Source organism: Nasonia vitripennis, chromosome 4 (assembly GCF_009193385.2).
Source record: "Nasonia vitripennis strain AsymCx chromosome 4, Nvit_psr_1.1, whole genome shotgun sequence".
NCBI classification, from domain to species: domain Eukaryota; kingdom Metazoa; phylum Arthropoda; class Insecta; order Hymenoptera; family Pteromalidae; genus Nasonia; species Nasonia vitripennis.
In genome coordinates this window covers 15,817,227-15,840,278 of record NC_045760.1, presented here as the reverse complement: position 1 = coordinate 15,840,278, position 23,052 = coordinate 15,817,227, and the positions used below count along the sequence as shown (strand labels likewise).

At 47.4% G+C, this 23,052-nt stretch overlaps 1 protein-coding gene across 5 annotated transcripts in view; it reads left to right on the top strand.

The window, feature by feature from the left end:
* The first annotated feature begins 11,936 nt into the window (after nt 1–11,936).
* Nucleotides 11,937–23,052, top strand: part of LOC100114159 (synaptogenesis protein syg-2) — a 190,106-nt gene continuing 178,990 nt past the window's right edge. For all 5 annotated transcript variants that reach the window (XM_031928730.1, XM_031928729.1, XM_031928727.1 and 2 more), the window contains exons 1-2: nt 11,937–12,431; nt 16,499–16,980. In XM_031928730.1, the coding sequence (XP_031784590.1) occupies nt 16,875–16,980 (106 nt within the window). In that variant the 5' untranslated portion in view covers nt 11,937–12,431; nt 16,499–16,874. The remainder of the gene's footprint in view (nt 12,432–16,498; nt 16,981–23,052) is intronic.

Sequence of the window (23,052 nt, the reverse complement as noted above, 5' to 3'; positions counted from 1 at the left end):
GCCTATCCAGTAAATAATCTCTTTCTAAAATAGGGCACTATATTCTATAAGAGTAAAACTATCATGAATAAATACTGAACAATTTTGGGTAAGCCGAGAAGTGCGATGAAAAATTTTGTCAAACGCCAGAAAATCAGGAACACGCGCGTTTCCATGCGTATCCTCCGCAACGCGGAAAAAAGCAATTTTATATAGAGTTGATGGCCTTCACGGTGTTATAGCACCGGCGGCGATAGGTGCTATACCCGTCAAGCTTTTATCGCAAAAAGCTATAGCACGGCTTTTAAACAAAAATGCTATAGGAATATGGGAGTCGTTCTTTAAATAAAATCGAATTAATTACATGAAATGATACTCAATTTATCCAAATGCAGAAGGAAGGCCCAACTATCCACTCGGACTGTCAAACTGAGACTGAGACCCTTTAGCGATCTATAGCTATAACTCTAATCTTATACTCTCACATACACATACTCACACTCTGTATACTTTAATTTACCTTTTTCTCGCGTTATTCTATAAACATCCTTTCTTTCGAACCATTGAATCATTTTTGTCTTATGACGTAGACGCTCATAGAAGTATTATTTACAACAACTGCTGATAGTGTTGATCGAAAGAGCACAAGATTCGCACAAGTAATTCATCAATACCTCGAACGGGACGATGCTCGTTTACAAAATGAAGCCGCGCGTCGGCATGTTATTTCAGAAAAACTAACCTTTGACGCTTGGATGTACAATACATCGCAGGCGCCGGATACCAAGAGAATGTAAAATGGTCCGCACAAAGCGAGCGTGCATGCAAAAGCCATAACTCCCATGCCTGTGTAGTCTTTCGCCTTCTCACTCTTTAATTCTCGCTACACACAGCTGCAATATTAGCGTAAGCATGTGTGCCGTAGCGCGAGGCCGATTTTTTGAAAAGGACGCTCGAACTAGCCTCTTTTCCCTTGTGCGCAAGAAGAACAGAAGCAGGAGCTCTCGCTCGCTGCGTGTATCTTAATATTTACCTCGTTAAAAAATTTAAGGCAAACGTCTTCTTTTTCTTCCGTGCCGCTGCTTCTTCTTCTTCTTCCTGCTCTCGCAGAGTCTTTCTTTGCTGCTGGAGAAGCGCGAGAGAGATGGAGAGGAAAGGAGAAAAGAAGAGCAAGGAGAACGCTCCCGCGGCAGTTTTGCTTGGCCCCGGTCTCTTTCCATCTCTCCTTTGTTTTTTTCGCCCTGCCTTTTTGCACGGCTGCAAAGAAGATCGGCACGGATGAGAACTGTTTAAATAGCCCGGGGCCCATCGCACTTCGTCATTTCTTCTCTTTCGTAATCCATGCTTCGCTCTTTTTTCTAGTTCGTTTTTTTCGCCTCTCACGCTTTGCCCGTCCCGCTACTGCTCCTCTCGCTCTCCTTTCCTCTCTCGCTCACGCTTTTTCGCAGCCGTCGTCGTCGTCGTTTTTTCTCTCTTTTCTAAGGCGCGGGCGCTTCAGCGAATATATACACACGGTAGTCGGCGCGACTGCTGCTGCTGCTGGCCAACCGGCGCGTAGAGCGTTTTTTTTTGTTCGTGGAATTCCTCACTTCTTCAACTTTTGACGTCCGCGAATTTTTTCTCGCGCGCTGAACTCGCGCTCGCTGTAAATTATGCTAATTACTTGCCAGCGAAATTCCATTATTTCACCTCAGCGCGCGCCGGCGAATTTCCGGCTTTGGCTTGCTCGAAAAATTTCACCGGCATATTGTTCCCTCGCTTACGCGCGCATACGTCTGTGTACGTGCGTGCGCGAGTGTTTCTTCAAAAGTGTATTTTATTCATTTGCATGGAAATCTCGTGCGAGTTGGTACCGGCAAGCGCGGTAGAAAAATGTTTCAAGTGCGTTTAATCTTGCTTCATATAAACCGACAGCTGTAAATAGTGAAATTAATAATTGAAGTTCGCGCGGGCTCTGGTCGCATCTTACCTACACTCGAGCGCAAGAATAGGGGCTTCGACGGAAGAAGCACGCCGCGCGCAAAATTCGCCTCGCTGTCTCTCAGCGCGGTATGATACACTCGCAGCTGGCGGCGCGAGATTCGGCAATCGGATACGCGCGCGAGCAAACCCGCAGCTGGCCCCGGGCGTGGATGTAGGTGCTCGTGCCGGAAGCAAAAGCGCGCGACTAGGTATACGCGGCGGCGGAAGTGTCTCCGCGAAACTTCTCCTCCGGTAATCCTCGGAGATCGACACGCGATACAGTGTACCTGTAGTGCCCGCGCAACAGATGTCGACGAATTATTTCGAGCTGAATGCGGGGAGCGGCCACGCGCTGTCGAGATGCGTAAACACACACGACCCGGGCACAGCTGGATGTGCGCGCGCGCGTGGATAGGAACAGATTATGATGCTTGAAAGCGAGAGAGAGCCGTGTAATTCGAGATGCTTTTTGGAGCACTGGCCCGATATCGAAAGTTACGTATTCTGATGGCCTGTAATGCGATAGCTCGGATGTCGAACGGGTGCGACGCCCACATACAGGTACCTTGTTTTGCGCGCGCGCAGCTTTTCGTAAAAATAAAAGCTGGAATTTCCCTTCAGCGTGAGCCGCAATTAGCGTCACATTATTACCGCGCGCATCTTCGTATATTGTTTACAAAACATCAGCGAGAGCTTTGATAAATAGCCAGTGCATTGATTAATCAAAGCCCGGGTCGAAAGCGCCGTTGGCAAGTAAATGATGAAAAGTAATGAAAGAGCGAGGTAAAAAGGAAAAGGGTGAAAATCGTCCAATTATGTTATACGGTCGCGCATTACACTTGCCTCTAGCGCTAGCCCGCGAGAGATTAAATATATGTTCCTGGGTTTGCTCTGCTTATTTATTGCCTGTATTTACGTTGATTTAATTCTCCCTCCGCTGGTTTTTGTCCGCGACCGCTCCCGTATTGAAGTTTACGGTTGGCTCACAGTCAATTTATTTTCGAAGCCCACGTAAATCGCGGCTGGAAATGGATGCCTGGAAAATAAAGGATCCCTTCCTACACTCGCACTCTCTTTTTCTCCCGTCCGCGCGTGCGCACTTTCTCCACGACGATTCTCTAATTCGTTCTCCCCACGCGCGGCGCGTATACAAGCGACTTTTTTAATCGGGCTCTCATGCCGCGAGCCCTCGCTCGGCGTTTTCAACTTTTCTCCTTCACATTCCTCATATATATTATGTACCTATTTATGAAGCCTGCATTGAAAGAACAATCGATTTGATCAAGTACTACGCTCCCGCGACAAAAATAGTGTACTAATTTATTAATACGATATGCACTACTTTTCATAAGCCGTGATAATCGACTGATATTTCGACTGTCTAGTTTTGGCTGACAGGATGCGGTGCGGTCAGCTCTGCGAATATATACGTATGCGCGTGTCATATAAATGTCCGCAGGTCACGCTTAAATTTTAACGCGCGACTATTATAGCTTGCAAGCTGGAAAATCGAAGTCCAGGCCGAGTATACAGATAGAAAAAAGCTGCGACTCGCTGATTTTTTAATGTCTCCGGGACGTGCATTAATATTCCGTAGCCCAGACAAAATGTAAATCTGATGGCCGCCTCTTACACCTTTTCTTCTGCCCCGTATTCGCTTCTATTCCCGTATCGCCGAACCCTCTCCACACAAAGATGACGACAGCAGAATATATATATATATATATATAAAGCGAGAGAGCGGCTTGGGAGTCACCTTATCCGCTCTAAAGGACCACTTCTCGCGTCGCCTCTATCTTGGTTTCGCTCTCGTCCTCTGCTTGTATGCCCCTTTCTTCCATCGCGAGCCACTCCATTATTTCGTCCAGTATGCAGCAACAGAGCATTGCAGGGTCCCTTCGGTCTTTCTCCACCCCTGCTGTTCTACGCGCGGCTATGCCGTTTGCCATGTATGCGTGCACAAGGCTCGCGTAAATATACTCGCACATACATGCATCGCGGCTTGTGAAATTCCGCCCTGCGGTACCGGAGCCTCTTGCTCTTTGCGACGAGACTCCGCTTAAAAAGCTGTATATTTACGCTGGTAGGGGCGGAGAGGCGCGCGAGCGTTTGAACCCGCATCTACTTGTCGGGCAAGCTTGTATAGTCCGGATGAGTTCTCGCGCGCCCGCCGCGGGGGTGTGATCCTTCTTCTCTCTGTTTCTCGCGCTCCTCACTGCAGTGATCCGTTTGCACCTCATTGTTTTCCCTACGGCTCAGGGTGTATACGACGACGTTCATAGCGTGCAGTACACGACTGAGACTCGAGAGGAGTAGGTGGTACGCGCACTGACTCATGCTCAACACGTATTGCGGAGCTTTGTTACGCGCGGACGTAAAAAAACAATCTCCTGGATACGCGCAGGCAGAATGATGATGAATATTCGATAGTGCCTTATACAGTTAGCCGTTTATTAAAAAGAACTGGTGATAACGGGTATTCAAATATTAATTTTTTTCAAAGTTCGACGCGTCAGCCTTTATCTCCGATTTCGAAAACGAATAAGCAATGATGGTTTCCCGCCCGCTTGTCATGTTCACGCATTTTCAGGTAAGAAATTGCCAATTTTAGGAAATGATGGAAAAGAGCTTATTTTGTGCGCGTGTCGAGAAAAATTAACTTAACGTTAGTCAGATGCACCGCGGCTATAGCTGAATACATTATGAAAATTCGAGGGAATTTCACATGCATACATAATACAACAGCTAATTAACGCACGCAAACTAATTAAATCTACAGCAATATAGTCTTCCATTCAAGCCATTAAATTGTTTGCAAAATAATACCGAATAAAGAATTTTCAAGGGAATCATGCATAATAAACTCGCACGGCTGCAACTTTCGTATATCATAAATCGTGTGGAAAAATGCTCGTCCTTTAAATGCGAGGCCACATGCGAGAGATACACCTTAATGCGCGTATCATGCAATGTCGTGCGCGAGGTTGATTTCTCTCTCGCGCGCGCTCTTGCATCGGCGCGCGTTCCTTTCTCCTCGCGCCCGCTAATCCTCCGAAAGTGCGTGTCCGTGCGGTGTACTTTACGCTACAGCATCAGCAGCGGCACGGACTCGAGCCCGCACATTAAAGCTCGTGTTTTTACGGGCTCGTAAAGAAGAAGCCGTGTGCTCTCGCGGGGGCAGAGGGGAAGCGAGACGAACGAGCGACCTCGCATACAATTTTCAGAAAACGAACCGAGTGACGCCTAACCTCCTCTTGAAAAAGTCATGCCGAGGCCCGCAGATATCATTCCTCGATCCCCGCGCGCTACCTCACCCGATCCGCCACGGAGACAAGGGCGGGACGGAGCAGAGTGAATTTAGCATTCTGTCGATGCGCACTGTATAAATATGTTATAATATAAGGCAAGGGCAGCGCCGAGTAAATCTGGCCTCTTTTATAGAGCGCCCGGCTGCTGCCCGTATCGACGCTTAACGAGCGCTTATAACGTCCTTTGAACCACGTGGCTTGAATATTTTAGCGAAGGAAAAATGCCGGGGCTGTATTTCTTTCACTCGAAGTGCCTGCAAATCGATTTAGAATCAAGGGTCACATTTATTCTGGAAGTATTGACTGTTCATTGATTTCCGAGTATTTTTAATTCAAATCGCGACAGCAGCTTCAACGGTCGTTGCGCGAGCGAGAAGAAAACGAAAGCCGCGTCGATTCTGGGAAAGGAGGTATTTTCGCATTGACGGGGCGGTGTAAAATTACCATGTCATCTTAATCGCATCCACATTTTAGCCCGCGAATCTAAGAAATGCAAATTGAGATCTTCGGACAGCGAAGCCCACAATTTAAAGTGTGGCGCCTTAGTCTTCGCCATAACACTTAGCAATACATTTTTTCTCGGCCACGCCGCCTTAATTCGTCATCCTCGGAAGCCACTCCGCGCATATGGTCTAATTCAATGCAAATTTCGTCGATGCAAGCTGCGAAGTTGAGATGTTCAAGACTCGTTTTCTTCTTTGTGGATTTCACGATGAATTGCTCACACCTCGAGCCGTCATTATCGAGTTAAACAAGGGACCTTGTATTACAGGACTAGCCTCTGACTTACAACGCGGCGATCGCTATCTCACTACATCCGCCAGCAGAGGACCGAATGCGGCGAGCTGCAGCGAAAGAAGTCGACGGGCGCAGCTTCGCCAAAGGCAAATTGGATGTTCTGCACTGACCTACTCCACACGAGCGCGCACCGGGCATGATAATAGCGGGGGAGCCGCCGACTCTCGTGCGCTGCGTCAATCCGTTGTTCCGTAAAAGCGATCATCGATCACGATCGGCGTGACCATCGCGTCACACGTAGGCTGAGCGGCGGTGGGTGCGTCGAATCGCGATCACACGGGGGCACGATAATAATCGATGACGCGCGCTCTGTCCGTCGCCTCGATTATAGTCTCGCACGCTCTTGCTCTCTCTCTCTCTCTCTCTCTCTCTCTCTCTCTCTCTCTCTCTCTCTCTCTCTCTCGCGTGTCTCCGCATGTACATGCGGCCACGACCCGCGACGACTAAGTGAGCAATTACGATGGGGCAGGCCGATAACGACGATAGGAGCGCGCTGTTCTCGCTCACTCTCGAGCTGTACATCTCGTATAGCCCGGGCCGTGTGAGGCGCCAACCAGCAGCCGCGAGCTAAACTTAATTTACCTATATTGAAATAAAACGTGCATGTTTAGCCTGTGTGTGCGTATGTGTGGGCAACGCGCGTCGAGGGAGGCTCGACGGCCGCGTTCGCGTTCGCGAGAGAAAGAGAGAGAGAGAGAGAGAGAGTGAGAGAGAGAGAAAAAATCGCTCTTCGCGAGGCTAATTAGGCCACGGGAGACGCGAGAGCAACGCATATATGTATATACATATAACGAGGCGCACTCAGCTCGGCCGAGCATGAAGGTGGAGAGAAGGCGTGGCGCCGCAGTATGTACGAGGCGAGTTCTTAAATTGGAATAGAATCTGCGGAGACGCTGCTGCTGCTGAGGCTTATGGTCGCTTGCTATACTCCACGCCCTGCTGTAACGATGACGGCAATGGCATGGCTAACAAGAATCAACTCACCGCGTGGGATCAGCGCCAAAGCTCTCAAATTAGTACACATTTTTCCTTTGCACCTTTCCTCCGCGGTGACCCGAGTGAATTTCTTCGATAATTATATGTCGATTCGTCGAAAACTTTATCCGCACCATCATCAGACGTGATTTCGAGGCTTTGCATCCGAATAGCTGATCAAGGTACTTTGGTTTGGAGACATTCATCTTCGAAGAGAGGCGAATAATTTGCGAGGCACATTTGAAAGCTTTGCATTCGAGCATGAAACTTGAGAAGTGCGACAGTCTAGACATGCGTGGCTTTTTAATTCATCCCGTTGGCCCGGAATATATTCGAGAAATGAATGAGGGCTAGATGAAAAAATAAGGGAGGGAAAATGAGGATAATTGAACGCTGCGACCGTACTGGATTAAAACGTCGAGTTTAACGGACAGCTGCATGGTATTAACGATAAACAACGTGCCTGCAGGCGCTGCACTCAGTTCACGCTAGATCAACCAGTGCTCGATATAATCAAATCCCTCTCTCTCTCTCTCTCTCTCTCTCTCTCTCTCTCTCTCTCTCTCTCGCTCTCGCTGATTTTAAAGGGAATTATTTCACACAAGAGCTTGGCTTTTGCATATATGCCGTACAGGTATCGCTCGTAAAGCCTATCCTTATGCTTATAATATACATATATCAAGAAAACCTTGGCAAGCAATTAAGTTTCGCTCAAGTGCTTCACGCGCACGTGCATAGTTAAGCAACAAGGGACACACGACTACAAAGTATCTAGCTGCAATGATGCGGAGAGCTCACGGGGCTGAAAATTCCAAGGCGCGCGTAAAAAGCGCTGTACATAATCAAAAATTCTGCAAAGCCGTCGAGCTCGACAACCCTCGCAGAATTTTCATCAAGCCAAAACAAGCATAAAATACCCAGGAATCTCCCTTCCCCCGTTAAAAGTATCCGTGCGCGCAGCCAGGTCCCGGTCATAAAATCGTCCGCAGCAGCAGCGCGCTGTACCGCTTTAATCAAGCGCAACCTCGGCAAGCCACGAGAGCTCGGAAATTCTCCGGAGTTTCTCGCTCCGAACGAATAAACGCAACGCTACCGCTGCTGTTGCTGCTGCTGCTACTGCTGTGCAAGTACATAGGTACAAAACGCGATGAAGGACAAAAAGCAAAACCGCTGGAATCGGGGGGAGCGTGCATTTTGTGTGAATTCGTCACCCTGCGATAAACACGTGCGCGCACGCGCGACGAGAGGACGTCGCGGGACTCGCGAACAATGCATTGCGAAAAGCCACGATCGAAAAGCGTCGAGAAAATACAGGGTGAAAGAGAGAGAGAGAGTGAGAGAGAGAGAGAGAGAGAGAGAGAGAGAGAGAGAGAGAGAGAGGCCGATAATACTGTGTCGGGCCAAGGACGCATCCGTTGTATTACGAGCATGTGGGAATTTGGTGCGCTTTTGTATATGAAATATATGCAATGTAGCTGTTGCCGCACTCGGGACCTACATAGAGTTCTTAGCTTCGGCAGCCTGAAGAACGTCGAGCGCCCTCGTTAACTTTGATAATCTACATTATTACCGCAGGCTTCCCCTCATTCCTACCAAGCAACTCATCATCAATCGGGCGGAAATCCACCGCTCTATATGTGGATGCCAGAATGTCTCGCGATGTGAGATAGCAACGACGGGCAATCAGTAAAATTGTCAACAAATCGCGTCAATCGCGCACACAAAGTCCGGCCGACGTCTCTTGCTGCGGTCCCGACACCCCGCAGCGGTCTTCCTCTCTTTCCTTGGCCATTACCCGGAATAGCGACGCGACCGTTTGGTGCTATTAGAGACGGTATGAGAGATCCGCGAGAGGGCGAGCAAAAGAGAGACATAAAGAGCGAAAGCACGCACAATCGCTCGCCCTTATCTTCGCTTGCTCGTCCGCGCGCACAAAGGCTGCCTGAATTGATTTCGCCGAAGCTGGAACGGATTGCGCTTCCAGCAGACGGGAAAAGAGAGGATCATGCAGTCGTAGCGAGAGGATAAACGGACTTATACGCGTAGTGAAGGACGTGACGATAGAAACACCGCACGTTTCATCATTCAACACCTCCGCACGCGCCAGCCGATTAAGGACCAGCTGTATTTTTTTACCGATCCAGAAAACATTTATTCAGTTCTTCAGTCAGATTAATTACTTCGTCGGGATGCGTGCGCTCGTTCCTTTGATGCGCGTATAAATTTCATTTCCCGTTTCATTTGATTGCGGATGTGGGGATACGTTTGCGAATGAAGCGACTCGTGCTGATTGAGCCGCTTTAAATTTGCCCGGACGCATGATAAAGTATCATGGAAAATCTTCACAGTCGACAAACAAATTGATAAAACGCGTGCACAAAATATATATATATATATATATATATATATATATATATATATATATATATATATATATATATATATATATATATATATATATATATATATATACAAGGCAGAACGCGTATGCGTGTACACAGATACAGGAGATATGCGGGTAGGAAAGTAGTCGAGGCTTGATTTATCATGTTTCCATGCGGGTGCATCGCGCGCGTCTCTTCCAACGAAAGACCTTTTTTAAGCCCTCTATCTCTCTCAAGCCTCACGGCCGCCTCCCCCCCCCCCCCTGTTGGTCCGACAGTCTTTCTCGCCACTCCGCCGGTGCAGCAGTCTCACTCCGCGTAGCGCGTCTCACGTTCGTGCGGCGAGGCAAAGCCTGCAGCCGCTTTAAAATGATTGCTTTCCCGCGCCGCGTTCAAGGAGAAAAACCTTTCCAGGCTAAAGCGATGCTGTTGCTGCAGCATCAGCACCGGCAGCGAAACTTTCCGAAGTTGAGAGGGCGTACGAGCGTACTTCGTGACGCAATAAGATACTGCACCGCAGCGGCGGTAACGCTGCTGCTCTTCAAACTTTCTGAGGTGAGAATTTCACTCCATCGAAACCGAAAATAAGACGAGTAACGCCACCGCGGCCGCGAGCGGAGCCAAACACTACCTGGGTGTATAGTTGTACCTATATATAATAAATTTCGGATCTTTGAGAAAACCCCAAGCTAAAGCTGACCGTACGTTAATTGCTCGTTCGCTAGCACAGCGGGCATTGTTTATTATCATTCAAGAGCATGCATCGCTGGCCCGCGTTGATCGCGCATGTACAGGACAGCTCCGCAAGTTGATGCGGAGCGGCTAGGCGGATGAAAAATGCGTTCGAACGAGGAAGGCGGGTTGGCGCGGAGGAAGGAAGAAAAAAACAGGGACGTAAGTAGAGGAGAAATCGACGTCGGTGGCAAATTGCTCTCCCCTGCTCCCGCCTCGCGGTAGCGCTACGCTGCGTCGAGTTTATACGTCGACGCAGTGTGGCGAGCAGCAATCCAGCTGAAAAAGAGTCGGCGCATATAATAACTGTTGTGTGTGTGTGTGTGTGTGAGAGAGAGAGAGAGAGAGAGAGATATGGGTGGGCGCTCGCGCGTATGCGAGGGAAATGCCTCAGAAAGCTTTTCTTTTTTAAAGAGGAAGCAAAAGCTCGAGCGGATACATAGAAGCGCGCGCATTTTGAGAATGGGCCTAGGACGGTCTATGGACGCGTTAAGACCGTGGCTTCAGCTTTGAGAGAGCTTTGGAAGGTTTCCACTCAGAGAAGTGGATTTTTTCTCGGTCTTCCTCTAAGCGCCAAACAAAAACACGGACCATGCACCAGCGTTCCTTAATGCATCCACCCACGCGGTTGTTCGAAATTTATTCGGAAAAAGCATACACCTTGATCGGTGTCCATTATGCACGAGTACGTTCACGAAACTTCGCATAACCTTAAACGGATACCATCATTGCTCTGTTTGTGAAAAAAAATAGTTAAAATAAGCAGTTTTTGATCCTTATCCCGAGATCGAGTGGCACCGTTTGTTGTAGAGATCACGGTAGAAAAAGGCACATGTATCGTTGTACTCGCGGGTACATCCCCCTACGAAATGAAGTGCCGTCGCTTTCTAGTGCCATCCTCTCGATATCGCCGCCACTCGCACGGATGGGGCACTGCGGGACACCCGCTATAAGGGGCCACTTGAAGCTCTCATGCCTCGCCGCCGCCGCCGCGCTATCGTGGCGCCCAACGCAGTTTTAAGTAAAAGAGGGAGAAAGCTGTTGATACGGGCCGAAGTCTTTGACGCTAGTGTGGAGCTACAGTACGAGGCCCATGCGAGATGGCATATTTGAAAATGGAAAATCAGTTTTCTCGATATTTGAAGCAGGGGCTAGAGTTTCAAAAAGATAAGCGAGATGAAAGCAAGCACTTTATTATTTCAAGCGAGGTATTACGTCGCTGATGGCGTGCGCGAAAAGAAACAGAGACGTACTTGGCGAATCGCGATAAAGAGTAGATATATGTAACAAATTAAATCGACGTAACGAATTAAAAAACTCCAGCGTTATTGAAAAGCAAGCGCCGCACCAGGTAGGATTTCAACACTCTGTGGCGAATAAAAGAAACGAGTAGTAGCGACGGCCAAGCCGGTGGCCAGCCTGAACGAGCTGATCTGGACGCGGATGCTGCGTAGTCTCTTCTGCTAGCTGGTGGCCGTGTGTGCTGCAGAGCAGCGGATGTCGAACGGGGCGTTGTACCCTTCTCCCTTTCTGGCTCTCTCGCTCGCTCGCTCACTCGCTCCCTCTAACTGGATCTGGTAAGTAGCGGTAGTGGCGGTGGGGAGGTGGAGGACCTAGTGAGCGAGAGAGAGAGAGAGAGAGAGAGAGAGAGAGCGGGCACAGTGAGCTCACCGGCCAAGGAGAGGGATGGGACACGGGGGTAGGAGCAGCAGGAGAGCGAGCGAGGGAAGGGCGTCGCGACGCTGCACGGCGGGAGCGCCGCGAACTAAAAGTCCGAGAGAGCCGAGGCGCGTCAGTGTCGAGCCCGTGATCGACGTGAGCGTACGCGTTTTCCCGCAGCGCGCGCCGTTCGCCGCTTTCTTCGATCGAACGCTATAGATACACATACATACACGTATACGCACATAAGGAATCGTCGCGAGGTGCCGTGTATGGAAGCGCGCGTGATTTTTGAATTTTCCAACAGTGGACGAACAGTGCCAAGAAAGAGTTATATTTGCGCTAGGCGATCTCGCGCGCTGGTTTCCCACGTGTGTTCACTCGCTCGGCGAATCTAGTTGCTGCTGCTGTGTTCTACTGTGTACCGGTGCTGGTGCAGGTGCCCCGAGCTGAACTCTGCGCGCTCGTCGAAAGGAACCTTTTATGCGGATACTTGCGATAACTTTTGTAGTGAGTTCGTGCGGTCCAAAAGTTCGACGACACTGCGCTGTGATACGGTGCTCCTGCTGGTCCTGCTCAACCTCCGCACCAAGATCCGTGGCGAGTTAAGCAAGTGGAAAATTGCTCAGCCAAGGTATATAGATACGCGGCTGAGGTGCTGCCTAAAGCCACAAGTTCTCGCTGCACGTGCCACCACCTTTCTCGTCTACTTCTTCATCCACCACTGCTTGCTCGCCCTTCCCTTTTTTGCATTCCTTGTATTCGAGATGCCAGGAAAATACGGGATCGATCGACGGCCGGACGAGCGATCATTGGGTGCCACTTTTTCGATCAATGTTGTGTTGGATCGTTACTTTGATTCGCTCTCGTCTACTGCGAACTTTGTTATGCGCAGAAAAACGAGTGGAATCTCAAAATAAGAGTAAAGAAAACATCTTTCACGTAGCAGTACACGGACTGCGACAGTTCGTTGCTTTATACGCGGTACCTTCACCCCAACCCACCGATTTAGGCGATTGGCTAACAGAATATACATTTTGATAATGAGATCTGTTGGCGGCGTATTCGTTCGATCCAAATATTTTCACAAACTTTTTTCTCTCCATCATTGAGCTCGAGAATGCGTTGATAAATTGGTAGCAAAAAAACCGGGGCTTTAGCTGTTTTTTAATTAACGGGAGCGAAAAAAACAGTTTCAAGTGCAACACTCGATAAAAATTCAACAAGTAGCTACTCTGCACTCGCATATGCAAGGTTCTCGATGGTTCGTCGTCTGCATATGAAACGATGCACGCGCTTGAAATTGTTTGAATTATTTTTTCATGCTTATCATGCGATCGCGGTAATTTTAATTCCCAAGTGCACCCGATGGGAATTCATTCTATGAATTGATAGCGCTAATTAGAGTGGAATTGTAAAACTATCTCTCTAATAGGAATTATGGTGGAGCGCTCGATGTCGACTGACAATGAGACGGTTCTCGTGTGTGAGTCAGCGTTTAAGAAATTAAGGTGTGAGGAGCGCCTTTAAACTTTTACCACTTGCCGAATCAATATTCTTTATTTTTCTTCTTTTATTCCGAAAAACTTGCTTTTGGTTTGAGGCTCTTAATTAACCAATTTTCAGAAGGAGTCTATTCTACATTCTGATAATCGATGCTTTGTATCGTAGATAATACATTGGTAAACCTGTTAAATTTTGATATTCTGTATTTATCGATACTCGTTCTGAGGATTAGAGTTTCTTTTGAATATGGTGTATACCAGAAAAGCGCGCGCTTTCCAGCTAATAGTTTGGCAAAAGAGTCTTCAACTCGCGTTCTGATGGCCGCTTTACAATTTTCGCCGTAATCCATAGCCTGCGCAGAGATGGAGAGAAACAGTTGGGGCTTTGATGTCGTTTCTGACTCGGCCTTGTATCCTGCCGTTCGCAGTACAATGAAAATGGCGCGTATACGGCTGCGGACCGCCACCGCAAATAAACCGAATTCGACAAATGTCGAAACCACGCTGATCGCTAGCCGCGCCAATAGTTTCAGTTGTAGCCCTTTCTCTCTCCCTCGCTTGTTCGTTCTCCTCTCTTTTTTCCAGCGCAGGGGTGAGGCGGCAGTGATCGGCTATTCTCTGTACCTATGGGTTTCTCACCCTCCCAGGCCGGAAAAGAGCTGAAAATCGTCGCGTCCGCGACTAGCCGAACACTTCCGCGGTTCGCCGTTCGTTTCGCCTCGTTTGGTTCGATCACGCGACTACGTCAGATGTCTATACATGTAGCCACGGGGGTATTATTTGAACTTCGAAAATGGAACTCATTGTCGGATTGGCACTCTGGCGATAGCTTTTATTTTCAGTTTCTCACATGTCTTCGTTGTTTTGCTTCCGTCTCGGATAAAATCAATGACCAAATCATATCAATATTATTTTCAAATGCCACTAATTCCAATTTTGCATTTTTCATATCTCTCGAATGGATTGGAATTGATTCGAAATCACAAATTATTTAAACACGATAGATTCTGCATTATACCGACTATACATACTGCTTGATTAATGCGGGAATAGCATTTGCATGCAAAATAAGACCAAACATTCACTGATTTCACCCGTGGTTATATCAATGGATTTCACAAAGGACTTTCGAAAAGCTCTATGTGTATAAGAAACTTTCGTACGTTTTTCTATTAACTCGAATGCTATATTAACTGAGTCAAACAATCCGTGATTTATTTTTCAAGCGTGCGCGAAAAAAAAGTAAAAAACAGACTACGAGACAATTAAGGAACGCCCCTAACTAAAGAGCAATCAGCATCAGCCATTTTTTTGTTCCCCACTCGGTCCGCTTGTCGCGATTCATTAGCGCGAACCTCGAATATATACGTCGGATCTTGCAGCTGCGGCGCGCTTATAATCCGCGGTGCAACGCTGCTATATAAGAGTATATAGCGCGCGCAGCGACGGAGGTTCATTAGCGTGCCGCAGCAGAGGACTGCCGGGTTTCTCGGCGACGGAAAAAAGCCAGGGGCATATATTGAACGGCCGACGAAAGGAGTCTAGAGCCCGCGGGAAAAGGAGCGCGGGGCGAAAAAAGCGAGGTATTATAGAAAGCGACCACCGAGAGTCCTATGCGCGCGAGAATCGGTATTAGGGGCTCTCGGGTGGAGAGCGATCGATCACTCGGTGTGCTTTCATTTAATTATGCCCGGTGAAAGGATCGGAAGGGCTCTCCTTCTCATTGACTTCTGAAAAAAAGCGAGTCACAGAGCAGCGGTGGAATTTGAGGCTGTCTATACATAGAGGAGCATCGAAAAAAAGGAAAAGGTGCCCGAAGCTGCAGCTTTGCTAAACTGCACGAAAGTTCAGAAGGAAGGAGGGAGAGGATCAGGGGCTATACGTGTCCCGACTTCATCAATCATCGACGATAAAGCCCCTCGAAAAAGTCGATTCACCTTTTCAGCGCGAGATCAAGCCTCCTCTTCAACCCCCGATCCTTAAGTGTCTCGTGAGACAGTCGAATGTCTTTTCTACAGACTAACTTTACCGCCGTTATTTCTACTATGCCGCATACAAGTATATAATATTCAGTATGCTTGTAGGACTTGCGTAACGAATGAACACGTGCAAATCTTTACTTTTCGCGGCAGCTTAGCGCTAATGTAAACCCGGATTCTTTGTATCTCTTGTCAACGTGATGTAAGGCAATAATAGCATTGGTAACGAAGTCTAATGCGTGCTCGAGTGGTCGATCCACTCGGTTTCCGAGAGTCAGCTGCAGGCATGCATAAGTTACGACGAAAGTACTTCTGTAGAAGCTCCGTTTAATAGATAATGAGCCTGAGTAGACTGCATAATATCGTCGAACCAGACGGGCGACTGTCGTGCGCGCGTCTATTTTTATACCGTCTGCGGATATAACGCCGACAAGAATCGCACTACCGTCGCTATCTCCTATCTCGCTCCTTTCACGATTCTATCGGTGACTTGCACAAAGCACAACTCGGTAAACGCTTTCGAAACATGAGCCGCTGAAAAGTTGAATATCGTCATTGAAAATCAAGCATAAAGCTTGCGGCTTCATGTGTATGTACACTGTATGGCTCTACGAGAATACCCGATCTATAAAACAGCGCTTTCCGTCAGCCCTGCGCGCAAAAATACGAAGAAGGTCTTCATTAGAAGGCATTCACGACGAATCCCTGGCGTGCGCTCCTTTTTCCACTCCGTGAACTTGCCTTCGTCGTCGTCGTTCCTGCCATGCCGGCAAAAGTTGATACGCGCGTATAAACGCGGTCGGCGCTTGTTGGCTGACCGCGAGTGGACGGTGAAACTTGACGGAGCAGTTCGTTGCCGAGCGCACGGAGTAGTAGAGGAAAGAGACTCTCCAGGTTCACTCGAAAGCCACCCTCACCCTTACTTTCTCCTCTCCCTCCCGCTTCATCCTTTCCGCGATTTCCCTTTTATAAAGTTGTGCATGCTTCAGTCTGCAAGCAATGACCGATGCCGCTACACGGTTGCAGTCAAATTTTTGCTTGATGTTATGAGAATCGCTAGTAGTTTGAATAAAAAATTTGTCAATGCCTGTATTGTTATAAAGGAAAACCATTGAAGAATGGCTAAAGCAACCATACTGCATGGATTTATATTTTGCTTTCCCAGCTTTGAGCATCGAAGGTACAGCCTCTAACCGTGCTTATCTGTTTGCTTTCAGATATGTGCAGCGTTTGACGTGCGGGAGAAGCATAACTGAAGCGAGTGTCAAGTTTGATCAGTGAGTTCTCGGTGATGGACGAACGCTGCTGCTGGTCGCGCGCAGTAGCAGGCCGGTGCCGGCGGTGCCCGAGTGACAGAACTGAAGCAGCGAGTGCCGCTTAACGAGACACGCAAAGTGCCGTGTTTTTGATGCTGTGCTCCGGGCGCATCGCGGCAGTAGGCGAATCGTCGCGGGCCGCGCGTTTCATGTAACGGGATAAGAGATTCAGGAGGGAGGCGGAGGAGGAGGACGAGGAGGACAACAACCGGGAGAGCAACGACGACGGTATACGACGAGTAGCGCTGTTCCCGTCAGGTGAAAGCTCAGCGTCAAAATGATCATGAGAAGCAGGCAGAATCATTACTCGTACGAGACCGTCGTCGCGCTGTTGCTCGCCCTGGGCATCGTCCTCGCGAGGCTCGACTTCAGCTTCGCGCAAGGTAAGTTTCTTTTCCCTACACATATTTATTACATATACTTTGGATTCTTATCAACCTTTTCTTTCTTTCGGTTTTCATTGTATTATCAATGCAGTTGCGTGGATATCATATAGAGTAAAACATGTTTTGTCACAAGTCACATTCTAACGACTACCAAGCTTTTGGCAATCCTTTCAACTGCACTGGTACCAATAACTGTACATCGATAAGAAGCGTTTTCATTTTTTCTAATGCAAGAACGTTTCATTAATATTATGGCTATCATTAAGTACGTGGGTATTGTCATATTAACTATGTATTAAAAGTGATTATAACCGTTCTTGGTTAGATAAGAATTTTTGGCTTAGTTAGAAATCATACAATTGATTTTCAGCGAAATTTCAAGTATTTCGAACATTTTGATCTATGCAATTAAATGAAATTATCACACGAGGCAAGTGATCGACTCAGAATCGCATTCAGATTTTGTATCCTCGTCACATCATTCATTACTTCATCGCATCTACATCACATTTGTTTCAGTTTTCACTACATTTATAAATTTAAAATTTTTATTATTTTGTGCCTATTTGAATAAGTTTTTATGTGTTTTTTTAAATACTGCACTTGGAAAATGCAACGTTAACGTGTGTTTCAATACTGCTCTTTTGAGGCTGGAGAATCGCTTATATCGCCATACGAGAATAAAAACCTTTTTACTTGCATGGCAGTGAACAGTGACCGAACGAATAATGAAAAAAATTATAATAATAAGATCACAGTATTGTTAATAAAAGTAAATGTTAATACAAACGGTTCTAACTTCCCAACCGCGTGTTGGTATTGAAATATAAATGAGTAAACAAAGCAGCAAACAGATAAGATCAGCCATACACTGAAAAAAAACACAGTCGTTTCTGCTGTAAAGTCCGGTAGTTTTAACCGTTCTGCCACCGTTCGACTGTTCAGTAAGTCAACGACTGTCAACGACTGTTCAGTAAGAACAACGGTGTACCACTGGTAGTTTTGGCGAGTCGCGACTCGTAAAATTGGTCGCTTACGCGGGACACCAGCAAAAACGACTGAACTGATTCTTTAAAACTGCTGAACTCTCCGGTAATCTTGGCGAGTCTTCATACAATGACGGATTACTGGTGCGAATTCAGTTAAAATGGCTGTGTTTTTTTGTCAGTGTAAGTCCGTAAGATAAAAGAGAAAAAAATTGCGGAAATTCGCGCGGCAATTTAGTTCCGCTCTAATTCAGACACCGAATCATTGAAAATTCAAATAGAGCTATGCGAGAGGGCGGGGCTGAGGGTGGTGAAAATCTGCTTGGCAGCACACGCGCGCGCGCTCGCGTTCGCATTTCGACATACGACTAAAAAATGTATAAGCCGAGGCGTGGATTGGTGGCCAGCCGTCGCACCCCCCGGAAATCCAGATTTTTGCCCAAATTCTTTCAAATGGTCCCAGTGTGCGTCGACTCCGCTACAACGACGACTCGCCAGTTAATACAGGCTCCGGACTCTATTAAAAAATTCACAAACACATCACATATACCCACTAATAAAGAAGAATAGAAATCTGCATTTACATTTCCTCGAAGCAATCCTGCAGGGCTTACGAGATAAATTTCACTTCCAAGCCCACGCAAAGGGATAATCCGAAAGAAAACAGCTTTCCCATAAAAACTGGGCCATAATTTTTCTCCCGCAATGGCGTTACAGACCACTAGCTAATAACAATTTAACGTGTGAAATCCCATGCACACACAGTGCATAGAAGCTCGGAGGGAAGTGACGATGCATCGCGTCGTCGCAGGGATTATCGTTAGCGCGCGAGCTGACGGCCGATGGCTGCGGCGATTTGCCTGTATTTGGCCGCCAGGACCGTGCGGTCGGCCTGCGCGCGCCTTTATACAGGCCTTTTGTCGCGAGCGCGCATGCACGTGCATGCGGTTCGCCTCGCTCGATGGACCGTGCCATTCGAATTTTTTGGGGCTTTGAGCGCCTTAAATTTGATGTGATTTCGCGGATGATCTAGTGCGCTTTTAAACGAAGCTCTCCGCGAAAATCCGATATGACACCTGCGCACGCAGGAATCAATGACTCGCGTCGCGAGCGAAAAACGTATACTCACGTACGGTAATTTAATATTGTGGTCGATGCTGTATAATACGCTTCTCGGAATCTCGCTCTCGATTTTCTTCAATTTCTCGCCTTGGTGCACTCCCGCGGCGGCTTTGAAATTTAATTCTCCGGTGGCAACATTTGGACTAGGTTAATTTTTTACCACACGCATCTGCAGACGGCTATTATAACATAATGCCGACGCTGCGGACTTCCAGCTGCGTGCGTGCGGCAGTTATGTGTACATAATACGCAGTGCACGTTCCGAAAACGAGAAAGATGGAAAGCTGGGAAGGGGGGGGGGGGCGACTCGACTATGTACCTGACGTTACAAGAGACGCGTGGCAGTGTGCTTCAGGCCTATAGGTATACGTATAGAGCGGCGCGTGCCACAAGGGACCCCAGCTGACACACAGTCTTTCTCCCCTCTACGCCGGCTCTCCCTCTTGTGCCCAGGATGAACTCTGTTGCGACCGGGGCATTTCTAGAATGAAAGTGAAAAGTACGTGCAGCAGGCTGCGGCGTAGCCAATGAAGTGCGATGGGGCTGCGGAAAAGTCACCGGCTTTAATTGGAGTTTCACCGCGGCTGCCTGTATTATGACAGCGGAGCTCTCAGAGATCGCTGTCGCTGCTGCTCTAATTCGCATTTTTTTTCCTTCAATCAAAGCTAGCCGGAACAACTCTTGTAATTAAGAAATACGTCGAACTCTCTGTATTATATTCTCAAGCAAATATGTAGCAATATTGTTTATCTGTCGCGTCATCGTTGAAATATTATTGACCCGTGACCTCGATATATAAGCAAATAAGAAACTCGTTCCGCGGTAAGGTCGTTTCACTGCGTCGTAAAGGTCATTTTTCGCACAAAACAGCATAATAAAGTTTTGATTACGAGTCAGATATACACTTCTCAGCGCGCGGCTTCACACTTCACACGCATCGATGTCCAACTCTCAAGTAATGTTTGATGAATCGTCCGTCAGTACAGCTGCAATCACAAACAAACGGTGTTAAACGGCAATTAAGTATTTGCAGTGTGCACCGTGTTCGTAAGTAATTGAATGCGGACACCAAAAAAGTTTCGCCGATTCGTCTGCAATCCAGCGTCTCTCTATATAAAAACGAGTTCAATATGGTTGCGCTTTTTTTCAATGATCCATGAAAACGAAATCTACGGATTTTTTCAATATTTCGCTACAAACGCATGCATAAATAACAGCCATTAGAAGTAGCGCAGCTGAATGTCATCCACGAAAAAACGAGCTGATCTCGTTTCCTGCGGTTATAAGTATGAATAATTAACGACTTTGGAGATTGAGGGGCGCACGCGAACCCATCGGGAGAGCTGCGGTTAGCGCTTCATAGCGATTGTTAACAGGAGGATGAACGGTTGGTCTGCGCGATTGTCGGATTAATGTGGGACTCTCGCCTACAGGGACGGACGCCGCGACGTCGGATTATAAGTGATTTTTTTTTTAGCCGTCTCGCTCTGCGTCTCAGTGGGACGGTTAATGACGGAGGAAAAAGAGCGCGATAAGAAATTTAAGCAGCTGCGCGGATTAAGAGCTGAAAGAGTTATAATAGTCGAAAGGCGAGTCTGGGGTGGATTTAGATAAATTAAGATCTTTCAAACTACGTAATGTACACTGTGTGTATTATAATTACGTCGAATTCGAAATTCATTTAAAATTTAAATTCGCGGCACTACAAAAACGAAATCGAAGCGGCATCCGAACAGCAACACAAAGCAATATCTGCTCGTTATTATCTTTTCTCTTTGGCATATGATTCCATACGATAAAGTTCCGATTGTTTATTCATCCGACGCTTTTTACGATTCGATTCCCATTCGAATTGCGAGCGATAAAGATTATTTTTGATAATAAAATTTTACAAATTTTCCGAGTAGCAGTACAGGGCTTATAGTGTCACATACACGACGGTTACTAAATTTCAGTAAGCACTCCCGGATGATTGCCAAAGTACTCAATTATTGTCATCTACACTCAAAAGTGCAAGCGAGAGCCGCGTCGCATCACGTCACAGCAGCAGCAGCGCTCGGTGATTTGACATCGTTACGGCATGATTACTCTGGCGATGAGCAAGTTCGACAGCAGGAGAGAGGGAGAGTCATCGCCATCAGGCAAATGCCCGCGGCTGCAAAAGCGCGTGCACTCGAATGCCAGCTCCCTTTTGTTTCCAGCATTTCCCATTACTCTTGTTTAGTCTGCTCGTACGCGCCTCTTTTTCCGTGAATATAAATAATGCATCGACTTGACGCAAACGTTGATGGCTCGCGCACCGGCGGATAAAAGCTGCAGCCACTCTATCGCGCGAACGCATCTCGTAAACACGCGTGCACACAAGTCTGTCCCACTCTCTTTCTCTCTCGCGCGCGCTCTCTCTTTCGGTTCCTATAGCTGCAGCCGGTACAGGCGAGGGCTGTATTTTCCAGCACGTCGCGTCGCTCGCGCCCCCCCCCCTGCCTTTCGTCCTCTCGCGCTATAGCTTGTAACGAAAGAAGTTTCAGTGTGTGTATGCGGCCGGCTGGGAAATTACCGGTTTGCGGCTAGAAAATGAAGCGACTATTACTGTGCAAATTTGTACGCTGAAATGGAAATTTGCATTTTCGATTTAGTTTCCTTTTTTCGTTTTCCTCCGAGCGCTCGGCTCTCGCAAACTATGGCCACCCGAGCCTCGCCGCTCGAAGCTGTATACCGTCGTATACACTGCACGACACGACAGCTCGCCGTACGCTCCAGATTTCCAGCCCATCATCAGCCATTGTAATGATACGTTGGATGAACATTTAATTTTGAGTAAATACGGAAAACTGGTCGCTCACTTTTATCAGATCACGTGTCCAATTTGCACCTCTCGATAGCGGGTTGTTGTATTTTTTGCCAGCTTTTATCATTTTTTAAGCGGTTAATTAGAACGTAAATGGCCTCGATTCCGCGAACTCGCTTCGATTAATGTGGACATTAAATATAAGCCGATCTGAATATTCACAGTCGTTTCGACATTAGTGCATTCGTTGTTTAGGTAATACGACAGTTTGTAGAGGCAATCATTTATACGAAATGAAGCGGCTAATATGCGTTAATTAGCGCACTTGTACTTGTAATTTCGAACGTATAATTCATAATACCCGCGCGATTATTCCGATTGAGATTTTATCCCGCGCTCGCGCTGTATAACGAATCCACTGACTTAATTTTTAATTCAATTTCCTGAAAAGTTTGCACCGTACCATTGTATGCTCGCGCGGCTTTTCTATAGCTATACTCGCGGTATGACGCGCGCCTATAGACTTGCGGATTTGCACCGTCAATGTGACCGGGACCACCCCACTATCGACGATTTTGAGATATTATAACTTGTAATATTATGCATATTGCTTTTACCAATAATGCTCTGCGCTTGGCTGCGCGCATACTGTTCGTGTGCATCGATACCCCGCAGCATCGGTATGCAGCGCGGGGCTTTTGTTCCCTGTACGCGTGTACTTCTTTTTTATTAATCGAAAGCCAAAATTGAGGGCGCGATAATCATCATGATTATATAATGTATCGATCACGTAACTTCAAACTGTTTTGTTACGCAACGGATATGAACGTACAAAAACAAGCGCAACGTAGCGCACACCACTAATTTCATTGTAAACTGCTGCGTAATTAGTTTTTACTGCATAGCATCGAAGGAAATTAATTTCACGTTTTCTCGCGCTTCAGTTAGCGTCTATTCTCTATCGCTGTGTATGGGAATCTCAGCGCAACTTCAGCATCCTCGTGCGCATAATAGTGGCACGCGTCGACGACTCCGGGACGTTTTACAACTAACGAGAATGCGATCATCGCTCACAGATGGGTGGGTATAGGTGCGCGGGCGCTTTAGCTACGCGTAAGCCAAGCGAAGCGTACAAGTGCACGACACTGGATGGATCGCAATTAAAGCGCCATA